This window comes from Alosa alosa, chromosome 17 (assembly GCF_017589495.1).
Source record: "Alosa alosa isolate M-15738 ecotype Scorff River chromosome 17, AALO_Geno_1.1, whole genome shotgun sequence".
NCBI classification, from domain to species: domain Eukaryota; kingdom Metazoa; phylum Chordata; class Actinopteri; order Clupeiformes; family Clupeidae; genus Alosa; species Alosa alosa.
In genome coordinates, this window is record NC_063205.1 from 32,002,152 (window position 1) to 32,017,216 (window position 15,065).

The window sequence follows — 15,065 nt, forward strand, 5'->3', positions numbered from 1 at the left end:
ACATTTTGTAAATATGCGGGTCGGGTATAATTTTGTCCTAATTAATATTCGCGGTCTGAGTTGCGGTCGGGTTTGTGACCAAACCCGCGCAACACTGATAGCGCACCAGACCGCGATGTCTTCAAGGGTTGAATGAAGGGAGTTTGCAAAAATTAGTGTATTTTTCAAGTTAATAAATGTAGCGGGGCTCTACAGTCAAAATGTCGAATGAATTGTCTGGGGGCGGGGTTTGTGCATGTGTGTGTGTATGCTTGTGAGACGTTCCTCCACAGGTGCTGCCGATAATGGAGACAATTGACAAGACCCGTGATTGGTGGCTGGAGGGATAAAGCTGACTGGGCCCTCTCATCGGTGCGTTCCTTTATCTGCAACAGGCGCCCGGATACTTCCACGCACCGCAACCCACGAGAGCGAGGCGTCGGGATTACCACCTCTGACTTCCCAGCTACAACGGCGAATTGACCAAACATCCGTTCGGACACCGTGAGGGCCGCGAAAGGATTATCCAACGCACCCGATTCTTCACGTGAAGGAAAGTAATTGTGCCGTTGTCTTGTGAGTGGGTTTTACCCCGCGATTTATTGTGGCTACTTTGCTGATTCACTTCCTCCTCCTCGCAGTTCAGGTGGAGTGCCGACTGTTGACATTCAAGAAGGAGCATTGGCGTGACGAGGCGCCAAAGCTACCCTGTTTCAGTGCGAGTGACAAGGAGGCGAGAGGCGTGGCGACTTCCTGGTTCTGTGTTGTGGATTACGAACTGTGGGCTGGGGTTGGTGAGTGGTTGCTGGACTATTCATTCATCCTCTGTACAAACAATTGTGTGTTACTAGGCTGGCCATAGTTAAGATAGAATGTCAGGCTGCTCGCTACAGTTTCTTTAGGAGTGTGTGCAGGGTGGGGAAATCCATTGTGTAAACAGGACTTTAACGTAGTAGCAATTAACTGTGTGTGCGTGTCACCCTTTGGATTAACGTGTTGTGCTAGTTCGATTGAATACTTCTACTATTTACATTTTGTGGCTATTCTGCCCTTGTTTTCACAATAGTGTGATCTTTTGTGGGTGCGTGTGATGTGATTTTGTGCACGAGTGTGAATCGCTAGTAATAGGCCTACCTGCGTTAGAGTAACTGTGACTATATGATTTCTCTCCCCTCTAGAGGGCGCCAGATCCTCCACACTGGTTTAAAGCAGTATTGTGTAGCTGCTTGCACTTAACTAGCTGCTATCCCTAGATCTTTCATACTGGTTTGAAGTAGTTAACTGGCTACTAGCCCTAGATCTTCCACACTGGTTTAAAACAGTATTTTGTAGCTGCTGACATTTAACTAGCTGCCATCCCTAGATCCCCCACACTGGTTTGAAGTAGTTAACTAGCTACTTTCTCTAGATCTTCCACACTGGTTTGAAGCATCAGGACCTAGTTACTTATACATATATGTATTGTGTGTGTTTTTATATGCCTTTTTGTTAATGTTGTAATAAAACTGAGTTTTATATATATCCAGTGTGTCTGTTGTTGTACCTCAAGGGTCAGTAGCATAATTCCTGCTCCCGTTACATAGACATTCTTAATTTTCGAATGTCTTTGTCAGGAAACATCTGACTTTTAAAAACCATAGGCCTGGTAGTAGCTCAGACAAGGAGGCAATACCATTTGTGTGTTCAGTGAATTAGCAAGATACCATCAGAAGCCAACAATCATAAAGCACCTGTGCGCATGGAGTTCTTTCTATCTGCTTTACTTTTGTGAGTTGCGACCACCTAGGCTATGTTATAGACGTTCTATGAGGTACCAGTGTTTAGCTGTGTCACAAAACAATAAGCTTTGTCAGACTACTTTTAAAATGATATTCAGGGCTATATACATTTTAAACATTGGGGGCTGAAGACCCGACAAAGCCTTAGCGTTAATTCTTCAGATGGGAAGTGTCAGGAATTTTCGAGGCCGCTCTCATTGGTGGTTAGTATATGGAGTAGGGAATTGACAGCAACATATCCAATCACATTATGAGAGATGCTGAATTTAACATAAACTGCGATGTTTGATTTTAAATTAATATAAATTTAGCCGGGACTAGTGTTGTCACAATACCAAAATTATGACTTCGATACGATACCTGCCATAAATATCACGATGCTCGATACTGAAACGATACTACGGCGAAATCCTAAGATATCTGGAAAAGAAAGGACTCATACCTCCTCCAAGTGTATTGAGTCATTTGTGTTGAATTCCGTGCACTTTTGTAGTGTGCAGGTCAATTCTGGGTTCTAAACTTCCTACATAATTATTATTTTTTATAGTCAGTAAAATAGTAGGCCTACATTGTATGACTAAGTCCTTTATTGTTTGTTATAGTTCATTTACATTGTGTTGTGTTTTGGCAATAAAGTAGCTTTAAATAGCCAAACTAGGCTAGATCAAGGTCAGTGTTGAAATTACTGTATGCAAATCACTGAATGCTATGCAGAGGGGGCTAATCTTTAGGCTATCTGATGTACAGTATAGTCTACCCTAGGCCTTCCTGATTTCCTTGACAGTTGCAACTTTAGGGAAAAAATGTGAGGATAATCTTCTTTGCGCCCAGTGTACTATGGATATATGCAATATGTATGTGTGCATTCCTACATGACGTCTATTTCTTTGATAACATGATTTGCTCACGTAACAATAACCCACTATTATTATTAGGACCCAACACGCTTTGGTGGTATTATATGCTGTGGGCTTTATTTAGTGCATTTCGGGTAGCCTATCCTACATCTGGGCAATAATTATTGAACAAATTGCAGTCTACATGCCATGACAAATATTACCAATAGTACTGACCGAACATGAAATAGATTGTTTACAAGTTATGGTAATGTTATTCTGGCGTGAACATTGCGCTTTCATCACGTTAGCACCCTATGATTACAGCTCGTTATGTCTCGTCAAAATGATTACAGCTTGATATGGCACGTCAAAATTCATTGATGAAGGATGGTTCGCTTTATCCCAGAGAACCATACTCGTTTCACTTAGGCTAGACTAAAACAGAAGAGAAGAACTTGGCACTAACCGAGTCGTGTTTTCTATATCCGTTAACCTGTCGTTCTTTGAACTCTTTATCATTTTTGGGATATGTCTGCGAGGTGTTTAGCCAAGTTCCATGCGTAGCCTACTGCTTTGAAACATATTTTACAAACGGGCCTCTGTGTACCTGATGGCTTGCCTTCACTATTCGCGATGTAGGCTATCTGACATAGTTCCAGATTTCACCTTTTGTTTTATCCACAAGGCCGAAGACTGTCGGGAAAGACTATGTTGACGTTGCCTGCGCACTCACTCACTCAGAGCTGCCTGCTTGACACGCCCACTTGCCTAGATGTGTGCAAGGAGCAGTGAGAGCAGCAGTTCACGGACACAGAACGTTATTATTTTAACAAAGTATCGATTCTAAAAACGTCGGAAATCGTATCGTTTTTTGCGTGAAGGCATTGTGATACCTTTTTAGTATCGATACACCGTGCAACACTAGCCGGGACTGTAAGCTGGCACACGTGGGTGCTCAATGTTTTCAGTGGGTGCCCGAGAGACGGAGCACCCACGGTATAAGTGTATCTCGCGGTTGCATCCATACAAACAAACATGCAATGTGAACGTCTGGGATTGGGGAGAGCACTAAATGCTCTTCTGAATAAGCACGAAGTCATGCCTTTAAATGAAAAACACTCTTTAATAATCAAAAAAATAAACGCTAATGAAGTAAACTTGTGACCATCAAAAATCGTTTATCGCCTGTAACTCCGCGATAACAGGACGTAACAGGAAGGCATTTGGCTGAGCAACGGAGGTTAATATGCTCTATATTTTGTCCAAATGATGTCTAAACGATGATGTCTATTATTTCTAAACCAGTCTGCTAAAGTCTGTAGTGAAGTCTGTGTAGGGTTTTCCAGCTCCATTTCTTTTTCCGAGACACCTCTGCCGGTTGTTGCAGCGTCGTTGCAGCGTCACTGGAAAAATACAAATTAAAGTCGCGTGATGCCGCGTGATCCCACGCGCAGACCGCGAGGGAAGCTGGCCAAGTCAAAGCACTGCCCACTGTACATGCCAGAAAGGGGTAATGTTAATGTTATGTGTTAAGATATAACTGCAAATAAGCCTGGCATGGGTTTATCATAAACTTTATTGTTAGGCCATTAGGCATGACCCATCACTGAATTATGCCTATATTTTGCTGGTGCTAGCTAAACTCAAACTGACTTTCAGTGACAGCCATACAATTTTTTTTATGCCAGAGAGGCAGCTAAGTCAGTCATGACAAACGGGAGGATGCTAACGTTAAATATATTACACTTTCATGTTTTTATTTTGTCATTTTCTTACATCAATATGATTGTCACTTACATCAAAACATGGTGGATGCACATCAATACTATCTCATCTAATGAGAAAAGACGCAGACGCTTGTTTAACAATGTTAGAAGCCATAACTTCAGAGGCACCGTAAGTCCTCAGCCGGTCAGTTAACAGGCTAAACTCAAAAATACCGGAGAAATGTCAATAGCGACCTAGCCATTTAAGTGTGTCAAAATAAAAGTCTGGTGTTTATGTATCCACTAACGCTGAAGCAGATGTCTCTTTAAGAATTGCGGCCGGCCGCGACCGTTACAGGAGAATATAGAACGGCCGTCGACGGCCGCTACGGGGTATAGAGGGTTAAACTCTCTATCTATTAAACTAGCTGTCTATCAACAACTTTTAACTTGTCATCAACTATGTCAACACTTGTCATCAGCTATGACTCCTACACACTGTAGCTAGTTAGCATAGTTAGCATTTTTAGCAAAACTGCTAGAAAACATTAGCTAAGTTAGCTAAGTAGCATGGTTAACATAGTTAGCATTGTTAGTAAAACTGCTAGAAAACATTAGCTAAGTTAGCTAAGTAGCATGGTTAGCATTGTTACCATAGTTAAAATTGTTAGCATAACTGCTAGCAAACATTAGAGCCATTCCAACTTTTAGTTATCGTCAAATATCTACCTATACACAGCCATTAAACTATTTGAATATCCACATTCATTAAACTTTCAGTCTGTCAACAACTTTTAAACTATTTACATTCAACTTTTAAACAGTCTACTCTTAAACTATCCTTAAACTATCTATCTATTAAACTAGCTGTCTATCAACAACTTTTAAACTATCTACATCCAACTTTTAAACGGTCTACTTTTAAACTATCATTAAACTATCTATCTATTAAACTAGCTGTCTATCAACAACTTTTAAACTATCTACATTCAACTTTTAAACGGTCTACTTGTAAACTATCATTAAACTATCTATATATTAAACTTGCTGTCTATCAACAACTTTTAAACTATACATTTAACTTTTAAACAGTCTACTTTTAAACTACCATTAAACCATCTATCTATTAAACTAGCTGTCTATCAACAAATTCTAAACTATCTACATTCAACTTTTAAACGGTCTACTTTTAAACTATCAACTTTTATTAAGCTATGCAACCACCATGTCTATCCTAGCATCACCGTAGTAACCATCTCTGTATTATCTATTTTAACTATACATGATATTTTACATCACAACTTTTGCATTTTCATGCACTGGTAATTCCTTGGAATTGCATTTCTACTTAATTTATATTACTATAAACCACCTTCTGTAAACCAACTGTATACTACTGTCTACACTGCACTATATATCCTGTACTGTCTATGCACCACCTGTCTATACTTCATATATCACATTGCACTTTTCTGCTTTTTTGAATGCATTTTGGTGTCTTTGTACTTTTACTCTGCACAATGACAATAAAGTTGAATCCAATCTAATTTATCTTATATTAAGATCAAACAATTTAGTTGGTATTGTTTTCAGTATAAAGAGAGCTACGTTACCCTACATTATTTGGGTCACTAATTTCTCCTCCAGTATGTAGGAAAGGAGCTTTCCAAGTCTTATGCACAACAGTATGCAAAAATGATTTATTCAGCAATTAGAAGAGCAGGGCCCAGTTCCCCGAAAGCATCTTAAGCCTAAGAGCGTCGTAAAGTCCCTCTTACGAACGTCTTAAGATTTGCCGACTGTTTCCCGAAACCATCGTAGCTTAAGAGCGTCGTGAAAACACTCGTAGATCTACGAGTGCTCCAGAGTTCTCGTTACCGGCTAAGAGCGTCTAAACAGTACTTCTCACTAAGGTCACCAACAGGACATACAGAGAAATTACAACTTAGAATACATAATCCAATTTACGTTCCCATTCTTTATTGTGTTTACCTGTGATGAATCAGATTTTAGCGTGCAAAATAGCATAGCCTACATTTAATGGTCATAATAATGTGATGAAAAGCGGACAAAAATGCAATCAAGTTATGAAACGAGACGTTACCAGAATAGTTTGCCATTATCTTTGCTAAGTGAAGGCTATATTTTATTAGGCCTATGAGGTAAAAGCAGAGAAAGGAATGTGGTTTGGAAAGGAATGTGGTTTACTCTGTAGGCCTAGCCTACTGCATCAAAATCTAAGCCTACACATTTCCTCACTTTCTTTATTGACTTCTTTCTTATCTTCAAACGTGTTCTTAAGTGACACACGAAAAATTATTGCATGGTGCAACAATCTAATCTTAAATAAGTACAATTATTTATGTCTGTGTGTGGTATATAACCTACTTGGGATGCTTACATGCAGATGTCAAAGTGTTTCTATTTTCGTATTGATGTGAATTAATGTGTAGATCCGAAGTTTAAGCGGTAGGCCTATATCTGTGACGTGCAGTCACCTGTCTTCACCATCAAATTAGAGGATATTTCAGAACTATTAACGTGGACAGCTCCCCTTAAGAGTATCTTCACGCTACAAGCATGTTTGGGAAACAGTCGGAAAAACCAAACGAACGATCGTATGATGAATCGTAGAAAACCCTCGTAAGAGCGCGTCTCCGTCGTTATTGGGAAACTGGGCCCTGAACAACTAAGAAGAAATATTATTATAAGTTATCATCGGCAGTGCATTTCTTGGGATTAACAGCACAAGCAGGGGCGGAGCTATTGGTTCACTATAGAGGGAGCCCTATATACTGTCAGCGTTTATCCCAACATCATGTTTTTACTTAGTCCACTTCATATTGTGCTTATTCGAGGCTGATGCATCTTGTTTTCTTTATCTGGGTTGAAAGAGGACTGTCCATGCATGCTAAACTTTCTTTTATTTATTTTTTACAAGATTTGGCAACACACTGAAGCAGTAACTCTGCTGACACTAACAGTGTTCGTAGGCAATGTCCTGTCGACCTAGCCTATCTTCTTGTCTCTTGAAGTTGTGTTTCGCGTGTTGTGTTCGGATAAGGTAGAGGCTTTTTTACCTTTTAGTCTGTGCATCGGGGCAGCCAAGGTCTGCAACGATGCAAACTTTAGTGATCAGGCGCGCCTACAGGTGTCCGGCGTACGCACTGTGCGCACCATCAGGCAACTCAACAACGAGAGAGAAGAGAGAGAATTTCCCCTGTGTATTCACACCAAGTTAGCCCACCATAACTTCCCAACTGCGCAGTATCCCATTAACTGCTCGACAATAGGCTATCTACAATTTTCTGTAAAGTAAAGTTTGTAAACACATTATCAAAATCTCCTTAATGCACACATCTTTTGTTTGAGCAGGAGATAGAATAATAGCCCAACAAACGCACGCAGCAATTACAGAAGAAGAAAGTGCGGGCTATTTAGCAGCATGACAGACTAACTCCCATTGTGAGCGCACTCTATATTACGGACCAGTGGCATCTTTAGAAGCATTTTGTTATTATTTTTTCCCCCAGCAATCAGTACAAATAAGCATCGTAAATACAAAAATGAATCAAGATAGATTTGGCCAAACCGCCCCCCCCTGCCCCCCCGCTCCCTCCGCTTATGGCACAAGGGCATTAGTAACTTCACTGAAAGAGACAGGATCTCAGCCCCCCCCACCCCACACACACACACCACACACACACACAAACCTGAAACTGTGACAGCTGGTTTATATGCTCCTGTATCTTGCATGAGTGCTCATCTAGCTGCACAGTTAGGCTTTTCCAGCGGGTCATGATTGCATCCATCTCGTTACGATAGCGCTGACACATCTCTGGAGGAGCTTTCTGGAACACCTGCTCCACTGTAGATGTCAGATAGTCCACCTCAGTCTGGTGGTCTTGCAGAGTACTCTTAAGCCCCTAAACACACATACGTACAGAATTTTAGTCAGAGAACCATGACCAAACTCACATTAAAGTCTCTTTATTGACATTTATATAACATGCTGGGTTAACAGGATAACAATTGCTGTATAGGATTTATGGTCACTCATTAGATGATGTAGATCATCTAATCTTGCATGGTTGAAAGATAACCTATTGTTCAAAATCATCAAATATATTAAATAGTTTGAGGTAGTGTCATTATCTGAACTATCGCTAAGCACCGCCCATCAAACAGACATTAGCCAAAAGCAGTTCAGCACCTACCACACTCACATAACTTCAGCATAGAACATAGAGTTGCATTAGAGGCAATAGTGATTTTTATTATGTGACAATAGATATGTAAGTTCAAAACAATACAGTACAATGCCAAAATTATATGCATGGGATTAATACAACACTGATGGAATATTTGCTTTCAGTCTTGGCTGCGTGAGTGATATTGCTTTGTTTAGAAAACAAACGCGGATGATTGGCTTTAGTCGCCTTTATGCCTTGTGCAGTTAAAGATTCCTCACCACACACGTGTGCAGGGATGCCTATGCCTAAGTTCATTACGAAAACATACGGACATTTGTGTAAACGTTCGCACACAGTGAGTCTTTTAGTTTACGAGTTTAAATCACGTGTTCACGCGTAGTAAGTATAAAGTTTGTCCGTCTAAGCGATGTGTTCGCACAGTAAGTCTTCCAGTTTACTAACTTAAACAGTGTATTCACATGCAGTAAGAGAAAAGTTGTTCTCCTGACCTTACCATCTTTACCATCTTTCTTGCTTTTTCCTGTTAAACAGACTTTCCCAGTTTTCCCCTCCCTTTCATTGCTCATGTCTCTAGCTTTGCCTCTGCTTTGTCCATGCACCCACAGTATGTGTTTTCTTTTCTTTTGTCTGTTATGTAACCTTGTCTATGTACCTTGTATGTTTGTTGTATCTATGTAGTCAGTGCCGCCACTCCCACCACGTGCATCACGCACTGTGTGTAGGGCACCAAAGGACAGAGGGGTCATCCACATTCAACCAATACAGTAAATATATAATAGTAGCTTTACTGCAAACAGCGTTTCACTCTTCCTCGATAATGTTTACAATGTCAAAATGCACCAACACCATGTTACAAACAAGGATGATATTTTTTGGGTTCTCTTAATCTCCACTACGTAACAAATCTAACTTTACTCACTCCACTAAATTGGGAATACATCTTGCGCGCGGAGGAGAGACACAAGAGAGTTATCCGGTTCCCACTACTGACCATTTTTAAACTCAAGATTGGTGAGAGGGCTCTTTAACATAGGCTGCAATCAATGTGATTTGGTACATGGACAAGAATATAAAGACTAGTCTACTACTTTGCCTTTGCAGCATGGAATTGGTGAGACTTCAATAATTTGTTTTCCAAGCATGTAAGCATGTTTGTTTCCAAGCACATGATATGTGAGCCGACTGAAACGCATTCCGTTCAGATAGCTAAGTGGTTACCAGGCTCATAATTCACTTTTAATTAGAAACAGAAATGTGAAGCAACATGTCATTACACATGTCCATTTCCAAACCAATGAAGGCTGCTTATGACAACTTAATATCAGTGACAGTCTTAACATAGAGGTATAGGTAGGCGGCTGCTTGGGGCCCCCTACCAGCGGTTGTAGTAGGGGGCCTGAGTGTTGCCTGGATATTTTTGACCACACAAGCAGCAAAAGAAAATAAAGAATTCTTAAAGTGCAGTAGGCATTGCAAAAGCTAAAAAGAAAATTCCCACCAATTTCACACACCGGAAACAGCTGTTTCAATCGGCTGCTGTGCTGCTGGTGTTTTGCCAAAAAATGGAGGACAACGCGATCAACCTGTGCGACATGAGAGAGGCGACTGATAAGCCCTAATAATTTGAGAAGTTCAATATGGAAGCACTTCGGGTTTTGGGTGACCTATGGAGAAGGACAAAGCGGTATGCAAACTGTGCAGTCGTGAGTTCCTACGTTGGCAAAATTTGTTTGACATTTTTAATTGTAAACAGCCACGTTGAAGCCTGCAGTTTTTTCACTGATGTTATGGAAGTCCACTCTGCTTATTGTTTTTCGAGAATGCTGCACTCCTGTTTGTCATTGTGCACGAAACTTCACGCCAATAAATCATCAGAAATATTGCTGGCTTGTGTGTCTTCAAGCTCCCTCTTTACGTTCGTCCTAATGCCTGTTAGTTGTCAGTGGATTGGCCTATATTTGCCGTTGAAAATGGAAACGTCTTTAGACACAGAAAATCGATTTTACAATCGATTCAATGAACATCTATGTCTCAAAAATCTAACGTGATTTCACAAAAGTGACAGCCCTAGCCTCCAGTATTGAATCAAAGGTAACTCTTACTCTTAACTCACATGCTAGAAATGTTCAGGAACACAATTTCAGAAATCAGCCCAAAGAAAGGGACATAATAAACTTTGGTTTGCTAGATTGTAAAAGAGTCACTAGGCTATTTTGGCGATTTTACTCACGTTGTTTCCAACCAAGATCATCATGGTAATAAAAATCTATTTCTAAATCTGTAATTTATGCAGTGGAAAGGATACATACTCAAATAGTGATTACATAAACACTTTCTGTGTCATTATGGTCAATCATGAAGTTATTCCACTGCACAGACCATCATGAGACAAACCGACCAACTATTAGCCATGTAGACCGACTGATATGTAGCCTATTTATGAATCATTAATATATTAATTCAATAATGTACAACTTTTTGAATGATTCATATACAAATAAATGGTTTATGCATATAAACCAAAATGAATTCAAACAACTGTGTCTGTTGTTATTAGACACTAGTGCACATGTAGGCTATGTATTTCCACAAAAAATGTCATGCATAGTCTATCACAAGATGATGGGAATGCCGGCCCTGTATGGATAGGGATAGGGAGTCATTATCTCTACAGCAAAAGGCCTGCTACATAAAAAAAAAAAAGTCAACCATTTATTAGTAATGATTTACACTGTTGATTTGCTATCTATTTCCCTAATCATTTAGAACATACACTATGTGTTCCTTTTTGTGTGTTCATGTCCTTGTGATGTGTGTGTCTTTGTCAGCTAAGAAAAAAAACAAAAAAAATCAACAAAAACAACAAAAAGAAAAAAATACTAACATTGTCTCTTGTCTTGTCTCGTCATCTTGTCTCGTCATCTCACTCCTGATCTGTGCCTTGCCGTGGCAAATGAGCTTTTGAACTAAACAGGTCTTGTCTACTTGTGTTTGTGTGTCATCTGAATAATATATATGTGCCCCATACATGGAATCAGAGTGCCTACTGTATGTAGTAAATGGAAAATCTCTACAGCAGTCTACCGCTACATGCATTTGGTTTGTTTCTGCCATTTATTAGTAATGATTTACACACTTTGTTCACTACTTACTATTTACCTGAGCATTCAGTATTGTGCAATATAGCATACAGAAGGTAAGGGACATTTTGGGGGGAAAGAAGTGGTGCATTTTATCATTCAAACATGCGACTTTTCATGAAAATTCTATAATCCAGGATGGCCGCCACCATATGACATCATAATATGCAAATTAGATATAAACATTTAATCCCTACATAAACTTTGGGTCATCCTTAATATTTCTCTAATTTACAGAAAGTCTGTATCTCTTATCACTTTTAAGATATAGCCTTTTGAAATGAAGATGTCAAAATCGAACGTTTCGAAAAAAAAACTCTGGCGCCTAAAGGGTTAAGTATTTAAGGGTTTGTCCTTATCTTGTAAGAAATCCCTTCAACTGTTGCACAAACGACCTTAGTAGTCTAACTAAGGGGAAAAACCTAAGGGACATCTGACTATACCTTAACCATATTATTAACTGAATTGATGCTGATAAATGAAGTATATTAACCTGATAATTAAAATAAAACCTCTCTGTTAATATGCTTACTCTGTCAAATAGGCCTAGCTTCTATCAGAAACATGCCGTATTGTTATTGTGTAGTTTACGTAGGCTAACGTTATCGTTAACACCCTTAAGTAAATCCCTTACCTAAGGAGAAAAGGGTCATACTTAAGGGAAAAAACTTAAGGTGCTTTGTGCAACCGGCCACTGACATTTAAAACCTTCAGGAAGTTTACCGTTCGCCGCCATCTTGAATTTAGTCACGATAAGTCAAGCGACGAGTACAGGTATGATAAGGGATCAGATTCCAAAAATAATTCCATGGAAATGCATGGATTCCAGCAACCCCCATCGAAAACCTGTAGGTAGCATCGGCTAACTAGAGCCAGATTTCGAAGTGCAGGGGACAAGCCGAGATTAGCTATGAGACAAAAGTTCACACTCTGTATCATGTTTCAACACACTTTAGGTCAATCATCACACCGAACTTCTCCTTTAAACCACTGTAGCGTGACTTTACAATATGAAGATGTGATAATGAATAATCAGAATCATAATTTACTATTAAAAGACTTTTAGTCATATAACTGCTTAAATCCAGCTTGCTCTAAAACAAATAAAAATGTGCAAATGCGGCAAGATAATGATAGACAACCAGTGTGAAACAAGTTAGACTTATAATGTTTAAAAACTTAGAAGCTTAGAATTGGAGTGTATTTTCTTAATTAAAAACATAAATTGTTTTTGCTAGAATAACCTGTTATGATTTTGCTTAAATGTAGAGAGTGTTTTTCTTGAACATATAAGAAAGTTTGCTTATAAAACTTAAAGTGTTTTGCTAATATTTACAAAAATGTGTTTGCTTAGATATAAAAAGTTTGTGTTAGAATTAAAGTGTGTTATGCTAAATGACATGTGCTTTGTACAAAATGTAAAGACAGAATGTAAGAACATAATGTACCAGTTGTAAGAAACTGTTTGTCAGCAAAACAAAAAGCTGACTGGAAACTAAGCAAAAAAAAAAAAGCAGAACCAATATTTCATGGCAAGACATAATACCAAACTTGGACATGTTCTGCCTGACTGAGAGGGGTATAAAAAGAGAACGGCCCCTTGTTCAGGGTTCTTTGGTTTTTTGTTCTTCTTTTTCCTTTTCATTTTCTTTGGACCAAGCATTTAGCCTTTAGACTTAGACAGTTTTCATTCCTTGTATTTTTTGTTTGTATTTAATAAAAGTCAAAATCCTAACCTTTGATTGGGAGTTTGTAAAAAGACCGTCTAGCGTTTTTTTCCCGTATTTTTCTGCCTGTGTTGCTGAGAACCCCGGATACCTTGCAATAGGGCCTCCTGCTCCAAAGATTTGACTTCGCTCCGGGTAAGTAAGGCATCCGTTTGAGGGCTACTTTCTAAGACACTGTATATGGGCAAAAAACACTGCACTGACACACACAGAAGTAGCGAACTCAGCCAGGCATTTGGGAAGGATAGTCCTATGCTCCAGGGCAGACAAAAAAACAAAAAGGCTTTGTTAGCAAATTTATTTGGCGCGACAAATTGTTTGTGAAGCTAAAGTCTAGGACCCGTTGTGGTCTGAATGCACATCACACACCCAAGCGAGGATACGGAAATCTGTCTGATAAAGTGTATTTATTTTTTAAGTGTATTTTTAGTGTCTGATAAGTGTATTTATAGATAGAATCTAAATTGTTATAGATCCGATGTGGTCAATTGAAGTTTTTATATATTACAGCCTTAATTTCAATTTGACAAAGCTCCCAAAAGAATAGGGTAGTTGATCTTCCATCCGATCTAGACAGACAGATGAATGTCTGTAGTGAGTTTTTACCCTCTCTCAGATTTTGATGACAAACAACTATGGCAAATACAGCTCTGAATTTCTTCCTCTTTTAGTGAAGTTAACCACATTTTGAAGTACAAGTCGAAGGGAACAGGGAATAGCTACTAAGAGATAGAGAGAGACTCTGAAGTGGTCTATTTGCCTTAGCCCCTAAACCCCAAATTAGGGATTTTGATTCAGATAGGGAGAGCCTCTCCATCAAATCAATCCTCTTGTACAGCCTAAACCCATCGAAAAGGGGCTCCCGCACCAGACACACACACTGAAAGATACTTCCTCTTTTACCCTGTGAAATCCTCACATTCCGAAGACAAATGCACCCACACCTACAGGAGTAGCGATCTCTACTGTGTTACGGGAGCCCCATAGACACCAGAGTGGACACAAAACGCAACACCACCGACTACCTAGCAACCAACATAGCAACCACCTCAAGTACCCTAGCAACAGCCTAGCAACCATGTCAAATACCCTAGCAACAGCCTAGCAACCACTTCCACAGTTACAACCTAGCAACCAATATAGCAACCAATGAGATTAACCTTGCAACCAGCATAGCAACGGCCACAACTAAGTTAGCAACAGCCTAACAACCACCTCAAGTACCCTAGCAACAACCTATCACCCACTTCCATGATGACAACCTAGCAACTAACATAGCAACCAACATGATTACCCTAGCAACCAGCCTAGCATCCACTTGAGTTACTATAGCAACCACCACAACTACCCTAGCAACCATCTTAATTACCCTAGCAACAACCTAGCAACCAACAGGATTACCTTAGCAACCACCATAGCAACCACTTTATTGCATAGCAACCACCATAAGTACCCTAGCAACAATATGATTTACCCTAGCAACCATTACAATGTCAACCTAGCAATCAACATGATTACCCTAGCAACCATCATAGCAACCACTTCATTTGGCATAACAACCATCATATGTACCCTAGCAACACTATTGGAACTATATCTGCATTATTTGTTTTTACTCTGTATGATATTTTACATAATATTTTTTGCATTTTCATGCACTGGTAATTCCTTGGGAATTGCAT

At 39.5% G+C, this 15,065-nt stretch overlaps 1 protein-coding gene across 6 annotated transcripts in view; it reads right to left on the reverse strand.

The window, feature by feature from the left end:
• The window catches only part of dmd (dystrophin), a 493,723-nt gene that overhangs the window by 313,844 nt on the left and 164,814 nt on the right, over positions 1-15,065 (reverse strand). For 5 of the 6 annotated variants that reach the window (XM_048268223.1, XM_048268225.1, XM_048268222.1 and 2 more), the window contains one exon: positions 8,016-8,228. In XM_048268223.1, the coding sequence (XP_048124180.1) occupies positions 8,016-8,228 (213 nt within the window). Of the gene's footprint in view, positions 1-7,382; positions 7,404-8,015; positions 8,229-15,065 lie in introns of those variants that run through there. The other variant, XM_048268226.1, reaches the window with a different exon arrangement.